General features: G+C 45.2%; 1 protein-coding gene across 1 annotated transcript; it reads left to right on the plus strand.

Moving 5' to 3' along the window:
* The first annotated feature begins 367 nt into the window (after nt 1–367).
* On the plus strand, nt 368–19,910 carry LOC139421340 (sphingosine kinase 2-like). Its single transcript, XM_071172122.1, has 8 exons — nt 368–468; nt 6,718–8,415; nt 12,415–12,564; nt 13,328–13,422; nt 13,510–13,625; nt 15,824–16,027; nt 16,883–18,494; nt 18,899–19,910. The coding sequence occupies exons 2-8, from the start codon at nt 7,953–7,955 to the stop codon at nt 18,959–18,961; spliced, it is 2,703 nt and encodes a 900-aa protein (XP_071028223.1). The 5' UTR covers nt 368–468; nt 6,718–7,952; the 3' UTR covers nt 18,962–19,910.
* Nucleotides 19,911–23,021: the final 3,111 nt, after the last annotated feature.

Consider the following 23,021-nt stretch of genomic DNA (forward strand, 5'->3'; position numbering starts at 1 on the left):
TTGCACTTGCATAGTACTTCACTAGGTAGACATTTTCTTGTGCAAACCTCATGGACAACTTGAATCAAGCTACTATTACTATTCACTCCTAGACCGTTTTATAACATGTAGTACTACTAATAATTGTTTTTCAATGTCTTGTGTAATATTTTTTATTTAGACAGGTGATGAGTGCATTGGAAGCATGGACAGTCTAGCCTAGACCGTATTGACTAGACTGATTGAGTCCAGTCTTGTCCTCAGTAACTTTCAGTCGATCATGACACTCACTATATGTGGCCTCCACAATGCGGTGCACTGGCGCAGTTAACTATTGGAGAATGTCGGTAGGTCCAGAATGTCTTTCCTTATCAGGATTGGACTTCCTCCCCGCCGCTCAAACTATCCAGTCCTCCGGTGTTTCATACGCTTCCTGGAGGATATACACAGGCGTTCTACGGAACAAGCAAGCCGGGGAGGTAGAATGAGGTAATTACGAGTTTAAGTCTATACAGTTAATATTCCCACGGTTATTATTTTACCAATTGAGTGTTAAATAGCTACGTTACCTCCTAGCTAGCCAGCATATTGTTGCTAGCCGACGTTAGTGAAATGACATTGTTTAGCTAGCTAATGACAAAATGATGGCTAGCGCCTCGCTGCTAACGTTAGATATTGTGGCTAGACCGAGTTTTTAGCCAGGATAAACAACCAGTTGCGTTTATAACGTTATAGCTAGCCAATAAATGATTTTCAACAGCATTGTTGGCTAGCATGCTATCCACTACTGTAACAAGTTTGGATATCTTATATTGTCTAGTTTGCTGCTAACCCCAATTGAACGTTAACTGCTTTGTATACTGTATTCCCTGGCGATGGCTACTGTAGCGACCATTCAACACAACATGGGTAACTATAACATTTTGAAACGTCCGAAGTAGCTAACTAGCTTGTAAGAGTTACACACAGACTGCTGAGCAATGATCAATATTCCTAACTAACGTTAACTATCTAACTGTAGTTAACGCTTGTCATTTGCTAACGTTAGATCGCTTCGAAACTAGTAGCTCGATGGCTTCATTCTAAGCCAACGTTATTTGTCAGTCGCGCTATCATACTAGCTAGCCACTTGAGAAAGGATCACACATTTCTAAACAATGTTGTGTGAAAACTGCCAAATGGATCCTAAATGTTCCGAGCACGGTCATAGTAAAACCAAATTAGAGCGGCGATACCCGCCACCCTGCAAAATGCACCAAGGTACCCGCACGAGCAAATGCATTTTTCTTTAATCAGAGGCTGCATATCTGCCAAGTCTTGATTGTGCCACCACCTTAGATACAAGTTATAGACTGAACATAACAATTAATACTTAAAGGGAAGCCTCTTATGGGTCCGTTTTGTTTTATATAGCCTATGATGGCTGAATCTGAATGATAGACACTTTCCTCGAATTAAGGTTTTCCAGGTTACATGTTAACCAGCACATTGTGTTTTCAGTCCATAGTAATTCACTAGTAACAATGTAAAGAAGCAATTGGTGATGACTGAGTAAACTATATTTGAAGGTCACTACAAGTTATGCCTGCCGAAACCAGTCCTGGGCAAGAATCTGTCTAGTAGGCTAATCCGTCAATGAATCATATTTCCACCGGTTACAAATTGTGAAAGAGAGTAAGTAGACTCAAAACTGTCTGGATTAACGCCATCCGTCATTGTGTCCACCAAACTCTGTTAATTTCATTAGGCATATGTGGTAATTCATTTACCCAAATTAGGTTGTCGCATCAGTGAGCACAGATGTCAGGAACGTGTGATTCTAAATCAGCGTGGTTTAGCCATCATGGCATGACTTCAAGGAATCCTGGACATGGGGATAATGCATGCACACAGATTGCCTAATCCAGTTTGAACCACAGTCTCTCACGAGTTTGCTGCCCTGCTTTCACTTCTGCAACTGGCCAAAGAGTCACTCACCTTTTGGAACAATATAAAACTGTATCGACTGTGAAACACGCATAGGCACCACTCTAAACTTAGAAGCAGGACATGTGGAGAGGACATGGTGAGGGAGCCTGTCTCAGTCACTCGGCTGGATTGTTGGAAAAGTTTATTTGAAAGTAATTTCCTCGTTTTCTACTGTTCTATTGTTTTCATAATGACTGCCTTACAAGGTGCTACTGCACATGTTTTTGTCAACGAAACATGAAGGTACTTTTGGGTAGAGTGCCATTGATACTAGAGCTGGGACGATAAACTGAATTTTATTAAACCTTTATTTAACCAGGTAGGCTAGTTGAGAACAAGTTCTAATTTGCAATTGCGATCTGGCCAAGATAAAGCAAAGCAGTTCGACACACACAACAACACAGAGCTACACATGGAATAAACAAACATACAGTCAATAATACAGTAGAAAAATCTATATATAGCATGTGCAAATGAGGTAGGATAAGGGAGGTAAAGGCAATAAATAGGCCATGGTGGCAAATTAATTACAATATAGCAATTAAACACTGAAATTGTAGGATGTACAGAAGATGAATGTGCAAGTTAGATACTGGGGTGCAAAGGAGCAAGATAAATAAATACAGTATGGGGATAAGGTAGATTGGATGGGCTATTTACAGGTGAGTTATGTACAGGTGCAGTGATCTGTGAGCTGCTCTGTCAGCTGGTGCTTAAAGCTAGTGAGGGAGGTAAGAGTCTCCAGCTTCAGAGATTTTTGCAGTTCGTTCCAGTCATTGGCAGCAGAGAACTGGAAGGAGAGGCGGCCAAAGTAGGAATTGGCTTTGGGGGTGACCAGTGAGAGAGCACGCGCTCCAGCGGGTATATGGGTGGGTGCTGCTATGGTGACCAGTGAGCTGAGATAAGGCGGGGCTTTCCCTAGCAGAGACTTGTAGATGACCTGGAGCCAGTGGGTTTGGCGATGAGTATGAAGCGAGGGCCAGCCAACGAGTGTACAGGTTGCAGTGGTGGGTAGTATATGGGACTTTGGTGACAAAATGGATGGCACTGTGATAGACTGCATCCAATTTGTTGAGTAGAGTGTTGGAGGCTATTTTATAGATGACATCGCCAAACTCGAGGATCGATAGGATAGTCAGTTTTATGGGGGTATGTTTGGCAGCATGAGTGAAGGATGCTTTGTTGTGAAATAGGAAGCCGATACTAGATTTAATTGTGTATTGGAGATGCTTAATGTGAGTCTGGAAGGTGATTTGAAAGTCTAACCAGACACCTAGCTATTTGTAGTTGTCCACATATCAGAACTGTCCAGGGTAGTGAGGCTGAATGGGCGGGCAGCGATCGGTTGAAGAGCATGCATTTAGTTTTACTTGCATTTAAGAGCAGTTGGAGGCCACGGAAGGAGAGTTGTATGGCATTGAAGCTCATCTGGAGGTTAGTTAACACAGTGTCCAACGAAGGGCCAGAGATATACAGAATGGTGGCGTCTGCGTTGAGGTGGATCAAAGAATCACCAGCAGAAGAGAGTCGGGCCGAGAATTGAACCCTGTGGCACCCCCATAGAGACTGCCAGAGGTCCGGACAACAGGCCCTCCGATTTGACACACTGAACTCTATCGGAGAAGTAGTTGGTGAACCAAGCGAGGCAATCATTTGAGAAACTAAGGCTGTTGAGTCTGCCAATAAGAATGTTGTGACTGACAGAGCTGAAAGCCTTAGCCAGGTCAATGAATACGGCTGCACAGTAATGTCTCTTATCGATGGCGGTTATGCTATTGTTTAGGACCTTGAGCGTGGCTGAGGTGCACCCATGACCAGCTCTGAAACCAGATTACATAGCGGAGAAGGTACGGTGAGATTCTAAATGTTTGGTAATCTGTTTGTTAACTTGGCTTTCAAAAACCTTAAAGGCAGGGTAGAATAGATATAGGTCTAGTGTCTCCCCATTTGAAGAGGGGGATGACTGCGGCAGCTTTCCAATCTATCAGGATCTCAGATGATACGAAAGAGGTTGAACAGGCTAGTAATAGGGGTTGCAACAATTTCAACAGATCATTTTAGAGAGGGTCCAGACAGTCTAGCCCAGCTGATTTGTAGGGGTCCAGATTCTGCAGCTGTTTCAGAACATCAGCTATCTGGATTTGGGTGAAGGAGAAGTGGTGGAGGTTTGGGCGAGTTGCTGTGGGGAGCGCAGGGCTGTTGACCGGGGTAGGGGTAGCCAGGTGGAAAGCATAGCCAGCCGTAGAAAAATGCTTATAGAAATTCTCAATTATTGTGGATTTATTGGTAGTGACAGTGTTTTCTAGCCTCAGTGCAGTGGGCAGCTGGGAGGAGGTGCTCTTATTCTCCATTGACTTTACAATGTGCCATAACTTTTTTGAGTTAGTACTACAGGATGCAAATTTCTGTTTGAAAAAGATAGCCTTAGCTTTCCTAACTGCCTGTGTATATTGGTTCCTAACTTCCCTGAAAAGTTGCATATCACGGGGGCTATTCGATGCTAATGCAGAAGGCCACAGGATGTTTTTGTGCTGGTCAATGGCAGACAGGTCTGGAGTGAACCAAGGGCTATATCTATTCCTAGTTCTACATTTTTGAATGGAGCATGCTTATTTAAGATGCTGAGGATGTCACTTTTAAAGAATAACCAGGCATCCTCTACTGACGGGATGAGGTCAATGTCATTCCAGGATGATTAGAAAGGCCTGTTCACTGAAGTGTTTTAGGGAGAGGTTGACAGTGATGAGGGGTGGTCGTTTGACCGCAGACCCATTGCGGATGCAGGCAATGAGGCAGTGATCGCTGAGATCTTGGTTGAAAACAGCGGAGGTGTATTTGGAGTTAGTTAGGATGATATCTATGATGGTGCCCGTGTTTACAGATTTGGGGTTGTACCTGGTAGGTTCATTGATCATTTGTGTGAGATTGAGGGCATCAAGCTTAGATTGTAGGATGGCCGGGGTGTTAACTTCTTATGGTATAGGGGACGCTTGCGTCCCACTTGGCCAAAAGCCAGGGAAAATGCAGCGCGGCAAATTCAAATAAAATTATATAAAAATCAAACTTTCATTAAATCACACATGTAAGATACTAAATTAAAGCTACACTCGTTGTGAATCCAGCCAACATGTCAGATTTTAAAAAGGCTTTTCGGCGAAAGCATAAGAAGCTATTATCTGATGATAGCACAACAGTAAACAAAGAGTAGCATATTTCAACCCTGCAGGCGCTACACAAAACGCAGAAATAAAACATGCCTTACCTTTGATGAGCTTCTTTTGTTGGCACTCCAATATGTCCCATAAACATCACAATTGGTCCTTTTGTTCGATTAATTCCATCCATATATATCCAAAATGTCAATTTATTTGGCGTGTTTGATCCAGGAAAAAACAGCTTCCAAATTGCGCAACGTCACTACAAAATATCTCAAGTTGCCTGTAAACTTTGCCAAAACATTTCAAACTACTTTTGTAATAAAACTTTAGGTATTTTTAAACGTTAATAATCGATCAAATTGAAGACGGGCCTATCTGTTTTCAATAGAGGACAAGAGGAAACTAATGCTACTTTTCAAGTATTGCGCAACTCTCAACAGTGTTACCCATTTCCTAGATGGCCGTACTTCTTCATTGCACAAAGGAATAACCTCAACCAAATTCCAAAGCCTGGTGACATCCAGTGGAAGCAGTAGGAACTGAAAACAAGTGCCTAATTTCCCAATGAGAACTCACTGAACAGACAGAGACCTAAAAAAAAAAAATTCTGAACGGTTAGTCCTCTGGGTTTTGCCTGCAACATAAGTTCTGTTCTACTCACAGACATGATTCAAACAGTTTTAGAAACTTCAGAGTGTTTTCTATCCAAATCTACTAATAATATGCATATCTTATATTCTTGGCATGAGTAGCAGGAAGTTGAAATTGGGCATGCTATTTATCCAAAAGTGAAAATGCTGCTAAGCATGTCCCAGTTTAGGTCATCTAGCAGCACGAGCTCAGAAGATAGATGGGGGGCAATCAATTCACATATGGTGTCCAGGGCACAGCTGGGGGCAGAGGGTGGCCTATAGCAAGCGGCAATGGTGAGAGACTTGCTTCTGGAACGGGGAACTTTTAGAAGTAGAAGCTCGAATTGTTTTGGTACTGACCTGGATAGTAAGACAGAACTCTGCAGGCTATCTCTGCAGTAGATTGCAACCCCGTCCCCTTTGGCAGTTCCAACTTGGCGGAAAATGTTATAGTTAGGGATGGAAATTTCAGGGTTAGGGATAATTATTAAAATTATTGACACCAATCACTTATCGCAGGCATTTTACTGATTTTGTTCATTATGATTAGTACTAGCCTATACTAGAGAAATGTGGAGTTTGAAATGAAATAAGTTTGCTAATATGGGTGATTGTTAATCGGACAATTGATGGCTACAACCATCAAACTAGTAGTACTATTTTTAAAGGGACATTTTTAATGGAGGGAGGCAGGTAGCCTAGTGGTTAGTGTTGGACTTGTAACCGAGCAAGATCCAAGCTGACAAGGTAAAAATCTGTCGTTCTGCCCCTGAACAAGGCAGTTAACCCACTGTTCCTAGGCCGTCATTGAAAATAAGAATTTGTTCTTAACTGACTTGTCTAGTTAGATAAAGGTAAAATTAAATTGATACTAGTCATTTCCTTTATGCTTCTTCAGCACTTGAATACATAGACGTGAGTATTTTCTGCTGGGACACATTGGAAGCTAATAGATTACTAATACCAGTGTTTCTCTTTAGGTATACTTATCTATGTGAAGGAACATGAACATGGACCCTTGAACTCAAGGAATGACAACCCCCTCCCCCCGGCACAATCTAGTAAAATTAGAGTTTTTTTCTGTTTGGTTTTCCATTTCTCTTTGATGGAAATTAACTATGATTACGTGGCATTTTTCATTCGGATGACACTTAGAATTGGACATTGATCGCGTAGCTATCTCACTACTGTAAAGCCTGCTTGTCTCTTGAAGAGTGATATTTAAATTCTACCTTGACACACCTTTCTCCTGCTTCCACATATCTCTCATTTCTGTGGAAGACCGGGACGCTTGACGTCAGCACTTACCACACAATATTCCACTGCAATCTAGTGCTAATTAAATTGCTATAGCCTCCTTGCAAGACCAAGGTGTGTTCATTTTTGTCTGATTCATAGTTTTAGGATTTGTTTTATTTTATGTTATTTAAACTCTTGTTTGACATGTAGCCAGCCGTCTTTTCTAAGCTGCACTTTATTGATAAATATCATCACTACGATATTTCAAACTGTAATTTAAGCATATCTTTGAGTTATATATATATTTTTAATCTTTCGGGGTGTATATGTTCTGTTTTAATTTTAAACTGGAAAGTATATCGTTTTTGTTTTGGACAAATCTAGAATCTGATAGCATTTAAGGACAAGGCAGACATAATCTTTAATTGACAGATCTAAGATCAATCCTTGTCTTCGGACATTTGCGTTGTGAAGGCTGGTGTTTTTATGTTCCTCTGTTGGATTGACACACTAAAGAGAATAATCTCCATCTGAAGACCAGTGGGAGTTATTTTTCTTGGATCGTACAATACTCCTTTGAGTGCAGATGGATTTCACACGTCAAACTCAGAGGTGCTTTTGTGGCGTTGCCTTTGCAATTCAAGCACTGAAGTGGAAGAATGATTTTAAGGACGTTTCAGGGATAAATAACTTGTGTTTTTAAGAAAGACTGACAGGTCTATAGTTTTATTTTCATCTTCCTAGCAGATCCTAAGGAGAGGTGCTTCCATTTGATTCTCCTTTTTAAGGTGGCCATCAGTGGCCAAATGAACTGACATGTTGTATCACTACCTGAATTTAAACAGACTTATTCCATCCAACAAACTGCCAACTGCATGAAACACTCACACACCGTCCACCTGTCAGGAAACAGACCTTATCTACCCTAAACTTGAGGGTTGGAAGTCCGCTCCCCGTCAAGCCCCCCACACTAAGGATGCGTTCCCCAGAGCCCCCCATCCCATCCCCAGCTGAGGCCCTACTCCACTGCCAGTTCGGGGGCTGGGGAACGGGCAGCAGCTGCAACAACAGCTGCCCCAACAGCCCTGGAGGTCCTGGGGGTCTGTCGTCCCCTTCTCCCTCCCCCAGCCCCTCTCCTGCCTCCAGCTATGCCTTGACCCTCACCCCTTCCCACATCCACGTCCAGCGCCTGGCCCCCCGCCCTGGTAAAGAGGCACGTCTAATACTACCCCTGTCAGAGCTGGCAGGGTGCAGCTGTCCCCGCGCCCCTGCTCCCCCCTTGCTGGTTCTATACTGGTATCCCCCGGGGAGGCGGAGGAAGGGGGTATCCAGGAGGAGGCAGGTGAGGGTGTACCTGGCTGAGGCCAGGGTGGAGGCTGAGAGGTGGTCCACTGCTATACAATGTCTGCTCAGGGGAGTCGCCATCACTGCTGACACGGGTGAGTGTGTGTTCCACTAACACAGCTACAATCAGTTATCTTGTCTGTTTGTATGCTATGTTACAGTCCAGGCACACTATGTGTAGGTTCTGAGGTTATTGTAACATCCCAGTTGTTGGAATCAGTCTGATGTTCCCTAATGCCCATCATAAAGACTGGCACAGTGTCACCATGAGAGAGAATGAAACCAAATCAGCACTCGTTATGGCGTTTGGCGTCGACTACTTCCTGTCCTGTGTACAGACTTTAACTGTGCCTTCATTAACTTTATGAGCACCATTCACTCCCTAAAGTTTGTTTACATTACTGGGAGCGTTTATGTTAGTTATTGTTAACTGGAGTCATACTGGGTGATCTGAGGTCCTTTTGATGTAGGAGACCAGAGGATACAAGGGAATATAGGCCTAGGCTACTGTATGAATACCATACCATGCATGTTCTAACAGATACAGGCTAGTTCAGTTCATTTCTGACCATACTAGATATAGGCTACTGCATAATGGCTGTAGGAAACTGTATAATGGCCATGTGATAAGGAATGAATGGCTATAGGCCAATGCTGTTGTACGTACAGCATGCTATGTTCAGTCAGGAGGCCTGACTATTAAAAGGCTAAAGTATTGTTTAAGGGTTCATTCATGCATGTGAACCAACATGTTATTTAATCTTTCTTGGCTGTGTGTGTGTGTGGGCTAGGTTATCCCTTTAACACTTAATTTCCTCTACTTTCTCTGTCTCTGCTCTTATCTGTCCTGCACACACGGTCTGTATCATTCAGCGTCTAACCAACACAGCATCCCTCCCTTCCAACTAACTCCCACCCCTCACCAACACAACCTCCCTCCCTTCCAACTAACTCCCACCCCTCACCAACATGGCCTCCCTCCCTTCCAACTAACTCCCACCCCTCACCAACACAGCCTCCCTCCCTTCCAACTAACTCCCACCCCTCACCAACACAGCCTCCCTCCCTTCCAACTAACTCCCACCCCTCACCAAGACAGCCTCCCTTCCCACTAACTCCCACCCCTCACCAACATGGCCTCCCTCCACCCTTCACCAACACAGCCTCCCTCCCTTCCAACTAACTCCCCCCCTCACCAACACGGCCTCCCTCTCTTTTCACTAACTCCCACCCCTCACCAACATGGCCTCCCTCCCTTCCAACTAACTCCCACCCCTCACTTACCAACACGGCCTCCCTCCCTTCCCACTAACTCCCACCCCTCACCAACATGGCCTCCCTCCCTTCCAACTAACTCCCACCCCTCACCAACATGGCCTCCCTCCCTTCCAACTAACTCCCACCCCTTACCAACATGGCCTACCTCCCTCCCTTCCAACTAACTCCCACCCCTCACCAACATGGCCTCCCTCCCTTCCAACTAACTCCCACCCCTCACCAACATGGCCTCCCTTCCAACTAACTCCCACCCCTCACCAACACGGCCTCCCTCCCTTCCAACTAACTCCCACCCCTCACCAACACGGCCTCCCTCCCTTCCAACTAACTCCCACCCCTCACCAACACGGCCTCCCTCCCTTCCAACTAACTCCCACCCCTCACCAACACGGCCTCCCTCTCTTCTCACTCCCACCCCTCACCAACACGGCCTCCCTCTCTTCTCACTCCCACCCCTCACCAACACGGCCTCCCTCTCTTCTCACTCCCACCCCTCACCAACACGGCCTCCCTCTCTTCTCACTCCCACCCCTCACCAACACGGCCTCCCTCTCTTCTCACTCCCACCCCTCACCAACACGGCCTCCCTCTCTTCCCACTAACTCCCACCCCTCACCAACACGGCCTCCCTCTCTTCCCACTAACTCCCACCCCTCACCAACACGGCCTCCCTCTCTTCCCACTAACTCCCACCCCTCACCAACACTGCCTCCCTCTCTTCCCACTAACTCCCACCCCTCACTAACACGGCTTCCCTCCCTTCCCACTAACTCCCACCCCTCACCAACATGGCCTCCCTCCCTTCCAACTAACTCCCACCCCTCACCAACATGGCCTCCCTCCCTTCCAACTAACTCCCACCCCTTACCAACATGGCCTACCTCCCTCCCTTCCAACTAACTCCCACCCCTCACCAACATGGCCTCCCTCCCTTCCAACTAACTCCCACCCCTCACCAACAAGGCCTCCCTTCCAACTAACTCCCACCCCTCACCAACACGGCCTCCCTCCCTTCCAACTAACTCCCACCCCTCACCAACACGGCCTCCCTCCCTTCCAACTAACTCCCACCCCTCACCAACACGGCCTCCCTCTCTTCTCACTCCCACCCCTCACCAACACGGCCTCCCTCTCTTCTCACTCCCACCCCTCACCAACACGGCCTCCCTCTCTTCCCACTAACTCCCACCCCTCACCAACACGGCCTCCCTCTCTTCCCACTAACTCCCACCCCTCACCAACACGGCCTCCCTCTCTTCCCACTAACTCCCACCCCTCACCAACACTGCCTCCCTCTCTTCCCACTAACTCCCACCCCTCACTAACACGGCTTCCCTCCCTTCCCACTAACTCCTGTTCTGCCCAAATAGCAACACCACTGTTTATCCACGGCCTGTGTGGTCCTTTCTATCTATATACAGTATATGCTCTCCTTCTTTCTCTCTCTCTGTCCCTCTGTCTTGCACTCTCCTTTTTGCTTTTTCCATCGTCAGCCTTTCTCACATCGCTGTCTTGTTTTAGCACTTTGAGGACCTGGAAGAACCCCAAGGCCTACGTAAAGCCCATCTATTATCCATTTCAACATTCCCTTTTCTTACATTTGTTTTGACTCTCCCTCGCTCATTATCTCTCTCTGTCTTGTCTCCTTCCTCTCTCCCAAACACTCTTCTTTTCTCACTGTCTCTGTGCATTAGTCTACACCCTCAGTGTCTGCCTGTGCATCCTCCCCCCATAGTCTTTCATCCTTGCTGTCTTTACACCTTTTTCATTCTCCTCTCCTCCTCCTGTCTCCTCTCATCCATCTATCTGCCCTCTGTCCTCTTTTGTTTTGTACCTCCTTCCTTCCTGCTGTCTGCATTTCTTTATCTTCCTCTTTCAATGTCCTCCCTCTTTCTCCTTTCCCAGTTACTACCCCTTTCTCACTCTGTCCCCTCTCTCCTGCTCGCTCTCTCTTGCTCTCTCTCCTGCTCTCTCTCACTCTCCTGCTCTATTTATCACACACTCTGTAACTGTCTCCACTCTGTATGTCTGTCTAACTCTGTCTACTCTCTCTGTCTAACTCTTTCTCCACTCTGTATGTCTGTAACTCTGTCTACTCTCTCTCTGTCTAACTCTTTCTCCACTCTGTATGTCTGTCTGTAAGTCTGTCTCCACTCTTATCTCTCTCTCCTTATCTCTCTAACTCCTTGTACTCTGTCTAGTCTGTTGCTCTCCTCTGCATTGTGAATTAGACAACCTCCTAGCTGCTGGTTCTGCTTCTATAATGGCTTTAGTCAGTTTGGTCCACTTCAACCCTATACAGTAGGTGCTGCTGTGTAGATAGGGCTCTGCTTGTTATTGCCAGGTGTTTTGTGGAAGACTAAACACTGACGTGTTCAGTTAGTACCTTGTTTCCTGTCCTGGGCCTTGAGGGCCTTTTCATTCTTCAAGATTAAATTATGTAGAGCCATTAGTCAAATGGAATCATTATTACTTATCTGGTCAGCGATAGTCCCTTTGAGATGAGCTGAAAGAGGTTTGCCTTGTCACAGATACACTCAAGGTCTAAGGGTGGGAAACACTGTGCTTTATGGCAGGGTTTCCCAAACTCGGTCCTCCCCAAATAATCAAAGCTTGAGTTGGTTATTTGAATCAGCTGTGTAGTGCTAGGACAAAACTAAAACATGCACCCGGAGGGGGTCCCAGGACTGAGTTTGGGAAACCCAGCTTTATGGCATCACGTACGTTTGTTGTTCTCTTGTACACAAGATGAAGCCTTGTATTTTTGATAGAACAATCAATCAATTTGTTTCTAATGATTGGCTGCTTTCCCTCAGAAATTGTCAAACGTCTACTGCCCCGTCCTCGAAGGCTGCTGCTATTGGTGAACCCCTTCAGTGGGAGAGGCCAGGCTATGCAGTGGTGTCAGACACACATACTGCCAATGATCAGGGAGGCTAACATCAGCTACAACCTGATACAGACAGGTAACACACACCATAACGTCAGCTACAGCCTGATACAGACAGGTAACACACACCGTAATGTCAGCTACAACCTGATACAGACAGGTAACATACTGTAACGTCAGCTACAACCTGATACAGACAGGTAAAACACACCGTAATGTCAGCTCTACAACCTGATACAGACAGGTAACACACTGTAACATCAGCTACAACCTGATACAGACAGGTAACACACACCGTAACGTCAGCTGCAACCTGATACAGACAGGTAACACACACCGTAACGTCAGCTGCAACCTGATACAGATAGGTAACACACACCGTAACGTCAGCTACAACCTGATACAGACAGGTAACACACACCGTAACGTCAGCTCTGCAACCAGATACAGACCGGTAACACACACCGTAACGTCAGCTCTGCAACCTGAAACAGACCGGTAACACACACCGTAACATCAGCTACAACCTGATACAGACAGGTAACACTCTAACGTCAGCTACAACCTGATACAGACAGGTAACACACACATCAGCTACAACCTGATACAGACAGGTAACACACACCGTAACGTTAGCTACAACCTGATACAGACAGGTAACACACACCGTAACGTCAGCTGCATCCTGAGACAGACAGGTAACACACACCGTAACGTTAGCTACAACCTGATACTGACAGGTAACACACACCGTAACATCAGCTCTGCAACCTCAGCCGTTAACCGGTATCACACACATGGGTACAACCTCCTAACAACACATCTCCTTTTCTTCTCAGAGCGACAGAACCATGCCAGAGAGTTGATCAAAGAGATCTCCCTGCTACAGTGGGACGGCATCATCATCGTCTCTGGAGATGGCCTGCTGCACGAGGTGTGGGGGGGGTGTATGTGTGTGTGGGGGGGGGGTGGGGGTGTGTGTGTGTGTGTGTCTGACTCTGCTCTGCTTTTCTCTCTCCAGGTGATCAATGGTTTGATGGAGCGTCCAGACTGGGAACTAGCAATAAAGACACCTGTAGGTATCCTTCCCTGTGGCTCTGGAAATGCCCTGGCTGGCTCCATCAACCACCATGCGGGGTGGGTCACACACACACATCCAACCAGCTATGTGACACATGTGATGACTTGACCAGAGATATGAGACTGATTCAAACATAAACATGCAATATTTTAGAATGTCTTGTTCGATCAATGGTGAGAATGCTGGAGATATTAGTAGAAGCATTGAAATGAATGAATAGGTTATTCCAGTTCAGAGTTCTGGTCCCATGGTGTGTCTGGATTGAATTAATAATTTCCCTCAGCCTCAAATTCATTCCTCTACCACTTGATACATTTCTCAATTCTGATGTAGATAAACACGCACCTTTACAGTAACACACACACCCACAGTAGTTTTCATTGGAAATAAAAGGTGTGCAGTCTAATTAGCATTGGGCCGATATGATTCTATCGAATATCGGGATGTTTGACATTGCCGAATATGTGAAGTCCAAGATGGTAGGTATATTGTGAAGTCCAAGATGGTAGGTATATTGTGAAGACCAAGATGGTAGGTATATTGTGAAGTCCAAGATGGTAGGTATATTGTGAAGTCCAAGATGGTAGGTATATTGTGAAGTCCAAGATGGTAGGTATATTGTGAAGTCCAAGATGGTAGGTATATTGTGAAGTCCAAGATGGTAGGTATATTGTGAAGTCCAAGATGGTAGGTATATTGTGAAGTCCAAGATGGTAGGTATATTGTGAAGTCCAAGATGGTAGGTATATTGTGAAGTCCAAGATGGTAGGTATATTGTGAAGTCCAAGATGGTAGGTATATTGTGAAGTCCAAGATGGTAGGTATATTGTGAAGTCCAAGATGGTAGGTATATTGTGAAGTCCAAGATGGTAGGTATATCGTGAAGTCCAAGATGGTAGGTATATCGTGAAGTCCAAGATGGTAGGTATATCGTGAAGTCCAAGATGGTAGGTATATCGGAATATGCAAGATCTGTATTTGAACTTTAAAAATCGAACGGTGCAGTCTTATAAGTTAGGCTGCAACAATATGTTGATAATGAAGTCTAAATAAATGAAGACATTTTTTGGCCTTACTAAGGTTATTTAATGAGAATGTGACTAGAAAATCATATAAGGACAAAACTTGCACAGTCTGGAATTATCTAGTCAATATTGGTGGCTCCCGAGTGGTTCGATTCCAGGCTGTATCACAACCGGCCGTGATCGGAAGTTCCATAGGGCGGTGCACAATAGCCCAGCGTCGTCCGGGTTGGGAGGATTTGTCTGGGGTAGACCGTCATTGTATATAAGAATTTGTTCTTAACTGACTTGACACATTTTTTAAATTAACCTTTATTTAACTAGGCAAGTCAGTTAAGAACAAATTCTTATTTACAATGATGGCCTACCAGGGAACAGTGGGTTAACTGCCTTGGTCAGGGGCAGAACGACAGACTTTTACCGTGTCAGCTCGGGGATTCGATCCAGCAACCTTTCGGTTGGCCCAACACTAATCACTAGGCTACCTGCCGCCCCAAAAGTTAAAGGTTAAATAAAAAAGAGGAAATTTAAAAAATAAAGTCGGCAAACGATTATATCGGATATCACAATATTTGGAGTAGCATATCGCAGAAGAGGTCTCCCCAAATATCACCCAACCTTAATTCTAATTACGGTCAACCTTTAGACTTTAGTTTCTTGATGTACAGCCCATTGGCCCTATTACATTGCAGTAGTAGATTTCAGTTTCTTGATGTTGGCCTTATTAAAGTACTGTAGACTTTAGCATCTTCAACTAATCCTTATGCCGCTCATATTGTTGTATCAGCTGTTTCAACGAATCATCGAGACTGAGACTGATAGAGAAATTCTCTCTTCCCTCCCTTTCTCTCCTGCCCCCAACTCCTTCCCTCTTTCTCCTACCCCCACTTTTCCCTCCCTCTCTTCATGTCCTGTTATTTCTAGATTTCTCTCCTTTGTCTCTGGAAGACACATCGATAAATGAGTCCAGTCGATATAGTACAGTCTGTTCTTTCATCTCTCTCTCGTTATCTCTTGTGTTTTCTTTATGATGTTTTTTTTGGCCACCTACGTAACATTCACTGATAGTGTATGTCATAAACATTATGTTAACTTATTTTACACAGTATTAATTTCCTCTCTCCTCTCACCTTTCCTCTCTGTATTTTCCATTCCTCTCCCTCTCCACATTCTCACCCTTTCTCAATTCTCTTCCATCCACTGTTTCCCTCTTACTTTTCTCTTCATCCTAGTTATGACATGTGCCTTCGGGAGCCTCTCCTCCTCAACTGCTGTTTTCAGCTCTGCCGTGGTGGAGTCAAGCCCATGGATTTGGTCTCTGTGACAACCAGCCCCGCCCCTTCTCAAAATGGCCGCCCCGGTCTTCCCAGAAGGATGTTCTCCTTCCTATCTGTGGCCTGGGGCTTTGTGTCGGACGTGGACATTGAGAGTGAGAGGTGTGTGTGTTTAAGTTAATGGCGTGGTTGCGGTGCCGAGTAATCTGGAGTCCTCTTCCCGATTAGCTAAACAGCCGAAGCTTCTGCACATGTGCGGGATTCTCTATTTTACTGCTCCCTCTGCTGACACAGCTTATCAAACACAAGCAGTACACTGAAGGGCTGTTTTTTCCATCATCATTGCGAACATTGGCTAAGCAGGAGGCAGTCAACGTAGTAGTTGAATGGTCGGCTGCCCAGAAGTGGAACAGGCTACTCAGGCAAATTTCAGTCATTGTCAAATCGTGCAGTACTTGCATGATCATTGAGAAGCGAAATTACACTTGTATGTGATTTGTGGATTGAAATGCAGATTGTTTTTGCCCCAATACAATGTGTAGACAGCTTCCTACGTGCTACTGCAATATCCTTAGTTACAACAGACAAAGTTGTAGCCTATATCCTAAATTAACATACTATAAATATTTATATTTATTTGGAATGTTGGTTCAAATAGCTGCAGGTTTTACATCAGCTGTTCAGAAATTTGAGGCAGAGATGTAGGCTCTACCATGTCTATCAAAAAGGTTGATAGGAAGGGTTCAGAAGAGGCTGCGTAAAGTGAGAAATGTGAAGGGAGGTGGATGTGTGTAAACTAACACATGGGCAGAACGTGATTCGGTTCTTTAACTCTGGGGAAGAGGCTTCCAGGGTGACGGGACAGGGCACTTGCCTTTGGTCACTCATCCTTAAATTAAGTACATGCAATCTTTCACTGTACCTCCTTGATCACTCTTATTCCTAATGAATAAGTATTGTGTTATGTTCTCTGTTGTTGCCCTGGTAACTAAATGCTGTAATGGTGTGATGTTGCAGGTACCGGGGTCTGGGGTCGGCACGGTTCACCCTGGGCACTCTGGTCCGCCTGGCCTCCCTGCGCTCCTATAAGGGCCGTCTGTCCTACCTGCCCCCCTCCATAGTCGCCACATCCCCAGACGCCATCCCTCCGCCCCTGCGCAGACCACTGTCCCGCAGCATCACTGAGGGCCTGGAGGGCTTCTGCCACACCCCCATCCAACGCACCAGCTCTGACATGGGCCTCAGCGAACAGAGGAGTCTGAGGAGGGTAGACACGGAGAGGGAGAGGGAGAGAGAGATGGAGAGGCAGAGAGAGAGGGAGAGGAGGAGGGAGAGGGCCAGGGGAGGGGGAACAGGGGTGGTCAGGGCGAGTAGCTTGGCAGAAGATAGAGAGAGAGAGATGGAGGGTGAGGCGGGGAGGTCAGGGACAAGTTCGGAGAGATCTGGGACGAGTTCGGAGTTGAATGAAAGGGAAGATTGCAGGATGGGAAGGGAGGATGGGATGACGGGGAACATGGAAGAAAGGCCAGATGAGGAAAGAGAAGACGGAACGATGGAGCAGGACTCAGGGGTGATAGAGGATATAGAGGAGAGAGTGAGGAATGGGGAAGGTAGCAGCGGCTCAATGGATGGAGTGATGGAAGCAAAGGAGGTTGGAGAGGAGTACGGGGGGGACATGGGGCGAGAGCCCAACGAGGACCTAGAGGGGTGTTACTCGTACCCTGACAACCTCCAGCAGACCAGACTGGCTCTAAGGAAGAACTCTGCCCCTTCCAGCCAGATAGCTAACGCCTTCTTTAGCCAGCCCCTCAGCCAGGAGGCTGACCCCATGTCTGGAGCCTCGTACAGGGCAGAAGAGATGGATCTGAACGAAACATACTTCCAGAAAGAAGCTTACCCACTAGACATCGCCCGAGAGAGAGCTCTCACCATATCCTCTCCCTTCAGACACTCTCCTTTCTCCTTCAAGCCCAAATCTCTGGACACATCCCGCCCCAGACCCCTATCCCTCCTCCACCACCCCCACTCCAACTCCCTACCCCCTAAACTCCCCTCCCTGTCCCTCTCCCTCTCTCCCACGCCCCCTTCCTCCCCGTCCTGTGCCTCCCCCCACTCCTCCTCCTACCTCGTTCCGCGCCCCAACACCCCCAACTCCACCTCCCCTTCCCCGTCTCTCCAGTCCCCCTCCCCCTCCTTTACCTTTGACATTGCAGAGCCTGCCGGACCCCTCAAGAACCGCCCCCCTGTCTCACTCCCTTTCAACCCTCCGAGGGATGACCTCCTGCCTCCCTTGGACCAGGCCCTGCCGACCCGGGACTGGGTGACCATCGAGGGGGACTTTGTGCTTGTGCTGGCCATCTACCAGTCCCATCTCGGGGCAGACCTCCATGCCGCCCCCCAAGCCAGGTTTGACGATGGGCTGATCCACCTGACGTTTGTGCGGGCAGGGATCTCCAGAGCCACCCTGCTTCGTCTGTTCCTGGCCATGGAGAGGGGAGCACACCTGTCTCTCAGCTCCCCCTATGTGAGCCACGTCCCAGCCAGGGCCTTCAGGCTGCAGCCCCTCTCCCCACGAGGAACACTCACTGTGGACGGGGAACTGGTGCCATACGGCCCGCTGCAGGCACAGGTAGAGAGAGCGATGGAGTGAGAAAGTGGAGTGGGGAGGGCTGGAGGGAGTGTGTAAAGTGTATGTACACTGGAAGATAAAAGCAGTTGCTAAGATTTTAAAACTGATTTCGAAAGCTTTTTTTAAATAAATATTTTCACTAACAATCCCAGCTCGTAAGTGCATGTAAATCCACTCCACATCTATAGTACTGAACTGGTGTATTGTCTTTGGTACGATGTTACCCTCTGTATTCTGCCTGTATTATATTAAACCCTTGATGATGACCTATCACTTCAGTGCAACAAAAGCTGTTAGACTTTTCTCTGGTATATTAATAACCACATTATACACTTCTAATACCTATCTTTAGTTCCCTTCTCTAAAGTATTCTACTAATCACTCTATCGGTTTGTCTCCCTCAGGTCCATCCCTCCATGTCCCGGCTCATTGTCGGCGACTCTGGAGTGAAGATCACCCGATTCTGACAAGGGATTGGCTGACCAGATCAGCTGATACGGCGCTCTCTCCAATTGCCATCTATGTTCACAGAGAAAGAGGAGAAAAAAGCCTCAGAGACTGAAAATAGAGCAAATAATTTCTGGGGTTTAATGGAAGGGATCACCTGCTGAGCAGAGCGGCGGTGCAGGACGCAAGCCGAGGGATTAATAGAGAATTTTAAAAACGGATGAAAACGAGCTTTGTTGCACAGCTGTTGGATTACACTCCGTTTATCCTGAGAAGCCTGTACCTGCATAGCCATGGGAGCAAAATAGGGGGGGGGGACAAGTTGAATGTGTATGGGGGAGTGTGTATTTGGTGCATGTGTGTAGTGTATACATTCTAGTATGCATAAATGGCATGCAGAGATGCACATTTCAGATGTCTTTGTTCTCTATCAAAGCTGTCCTAGAACAGTTCTAGTTCTAGAACTATTTCAGAGGGAGCCACACCCTCATGCAAATGTAGATCCCCTTCCGTATTGGAACCTCTGTCCTTCCCTGTAATGCCTTAAAGTACAACTCCTGTGACTTTGCCCTTTCTGTCTTATATAAGAAGCCTAAACCTGCGACTCCACAAATCTCCATTCACCAGAGGCTGGTGGGAGGAGCTATAGGAGGGCGGGCTCATTGTAAAGACTGGAATATAATTAATGGAACGGTATCAAACCGATACAAAACCACATGTTTGACTCCGTTCTATTTATTCCATTCCAGCCATGAGCCCGTCCTCCTATAGCTCCTCCCACCAGCCTCCTCTGCCATCCAGGTATATCAGAAGGAACCGTCCACTACAGGAAAAACAAAGCAAAGCTGATGAGCATACTGTGGTCTTAAGTTTGTATTGGTGTGTATGAAATATCTGTGAACAAATGAATTTTATTAGCAATCCCATGGAGATGATTACTCCTAGAATAAACCAGTAAAGTTAGATCAACACTGAAATAAATATAAAGCTCATTGAGTCCTTTTACACGGGTATTCCACAACAGAAGGATAGACGGGACTGTTGAACATTAGCCATCATGGGTTATAGTGCATTTGCCTGTTTTTCTTAGCAAAAAGGGTGCATGATGATGATGCTAGATTATGAAGTTGCAACAGAGTGAACACGAGACTGTTGCTTGATCAAGTTTCATGTATGTTGTCACGGAATCCTCAAAGTCTCACAAAGACCCAGAATGCTGGTTGTTTTCAGCAAATCGTCACTAGTTCCACATGTGTAAACTGCCTTTTTACATACCTCTGTTGTAGTCCGTTTTAATTGATATAATTGTGAGTAGATTCTGAAGTGTTATGCAGCTGCAGAAAATCAACACTCGATTGTATTCTATCTCTTAGATAAAGATTGCTGTTGAAAGGAACAAGATGTACTTGTCTTGCTGGTGTTATTTACCACATGACAAGCAGATCGTTTCCATAGGAGACAGTTATAATCTTAAACAGACAACATAAACTCAGTAAATGATTGATTACCATCTTGAGGATTTAGCTAATCACAGATGAGGCTGTGCCTCTCAACTCAAATCATAGCTTACATTTCAGAAATTGATTTCTCAATGGGGTGTAGCCTATACAGTTGAAGTCGGAAGTTTACATACACTTAGGTTGGAGTCATTAAAATTAGTTTTTCAACCACTCCACAAATTTCTTGTTAACAAACTATAGTTTTCCAACAATTGTTTACAGACAGATTATTTCACTTATAATTCACTGTATCACAATTCCAGTGGGTCAGAAGTTTACATACACTAAGTTGACTGTACTGAAAATAATGTCATGGCTTTAGAAGCTTCTGATAGGCTAATTGACATAATTTGAGTCAAGTGGAAGTGTACCTTTGGATGTATTTCAAGGCCTACCTTCAAACTCAGTGCCTCTTTTCTTGACAGCATGGGAAAATCTAAAGAAATCAGCCAAGACCTCAGAAAGAAATTGTAGACCTCCACAAGTCTGATTCATCCTTGGGAGCAATTTCCAAATGCTTGAAGGTACCACGTTCATCTGTACAAACAATACTATGCAAGTATAAACACTATGGGACCACGCAGCAATCATACTGCTCAGGAAGGTGGGAAAAGTGCAAATCAATCCCAGAACAGAAGCAAAGGACCATGTGAAGATGCTGGAGGAAACCGGTACAAAAGTATCTATATCCACAGTAGAACGAGTCCTAAAAGGGGAGGTTTGGGATGCTTGCAAGCCGAAGAACACCATCCCAACCGTGAAGCATGGGGTGGCAGCATCATGTTGAGGGGGTGCTTTGCTGCAGGAGGGACAGGTGCACTTCACAAAATAGATGGCATCATGAGAATGGAAAATTATGTGGATATATTGAAGCAACAAATGGGGCTTCCAAGTGGACAATGACCCCAAGCATACAACAAAAGTTGTGGCAGCTCTGTCAGGAGGAATGGGCCAAAATTCACCCAACTTATTGTGGGAAGCTTGTGGAAGGCTATCCGAAACGTTTTGACCCAAGTTCCCAAATTTAAAGGCAATGCTACCAAATACTAATTGAGTGTATGTAAACTTCTGACCCATTGGGAATGTGATGAAAGAAATAAAAGCTGAAATAAATCATTCTCTCTACTATTTTTATGACATTTCACATTCTTAAAATAAAGTGGTGATCCTAACTGACCTAAAACCAGGGAATTTTTACTAGGATTCAATGTCAGGAATTGTGAAAAACTGAGTTTAAATGTATTTGGCTAAGGTGTATGTAAACTTCCGACTTCAACTGTACCTAGTATGTCTATGTTGAACGGGTGTTTTTGTTAACCTCAAAAACATGATTCTTATGTATTTGTGACTGGAACAAATTTAATATGTCTGGAATTTAATCTCATGAGCATGTATCAATCAGTTATGCCATGTTTGACTGCTTGGGGCTGTTTGGTCCACAGTACCCCTGCCGCTTGATATGGATTAGTCATGTCTGAGTAATTCAAGGCCTCTGTGTTCTCTTGTCTGCTAATTTTGGGCCCTGTTCAAATACTTCAGATGCAGCCTTTCCTTAATTTTTTTATTTAACCTTTACTCCTTCTTAGTAATCCCTGATATCACAAGACTTGATAGGTGAAGGCTATGTGATATAATCCTTGCTGATGCAGTGTCGCTAATCAGTTAGTTTATCAGTGATTACTTTAAGGAAAATATTTCATTTCAAACGGGGCCTTGGTCCCTAGACCAAAGCTGTCCATCCCTGGTCATGCAAAGTAAGTTGACAGGATATACACCATGCTTCCTTCTATGGCCTGAGGATAAAACATTTCACAAGACTGGATGGTGGTTATCGGGCTGGTGTCAGTGCATTATGACAAATAATTACAAAATATTCACTCTCAATTTTTAGAGACTCGCTGTGACAATTGAAACCTGCTGTACTGCTCAGTGTCTGTGACCAGCGTCCTACAACTGGGATTTCAGGAAAACTTTCAATAAATTCCCTGGTTAACTGAATTTTGCAACCCGAGGTGTGACCCCTTGCTAATGCCAGTAAGATGTATTGTCTATAGATGGATTGGCCTATAATAAACTTGTAATTATTACTAAAATGAAAATATATACATATAATGTACAGTTAGTTATATATAGTTATATATTGTTTTTAAAATGTTTTTTCCTTAAAATAATAAATGTATCTTGTAAACTTGTCTACCTCTACAAAATGTTATTTTCCTTGCATCGACCCCCCCCCCCCCCCCCACCCCTCAGGAGTACCCAACATGTTTTTATTGTTTATGGAAAGACTGCGTATCTGTTTAGTACACGTGGCATTGATTTGCTTTAACAGAGGAAAAATAACATCACCGACAACATTCTTAGCATATTTATCTGGAAGACCATTGTTTGAAATGTGACTTAATAACAAAGTCTAGCCCTAGTGCCTGTCCACTGATTTAATAAGTCTCAGTCCGCTGATAAACAAGGAAGCTGATGCCTCAGAACCTTTTCCTCCATCCCCCTCTCTCCCTCTCCTCTGACTAATCTACCCCTGCCACAGTGTCTTGTTATTGCCACCCCATGGCTCCTCCTCCTCTTC

The sequence above is a fragment of the Oncorhynchus clarkii genome, chromosome 2 (genome assembly GCF_045791955.1).
Source record: "Oncorhynchus clarkii lewisi isolate Uvic-CL-2024 chromosome 2, UVic_Ocla_1.0, whole genome shotgun sequence".
Taxonomy (NCBI): domain Eukaryota; kingdom Metazoa; phylum Chordata; class Actinopteri; order Salmoniformes; family Salmonidae; genus Oncorhynchus; species Oncorhynchus clarkii.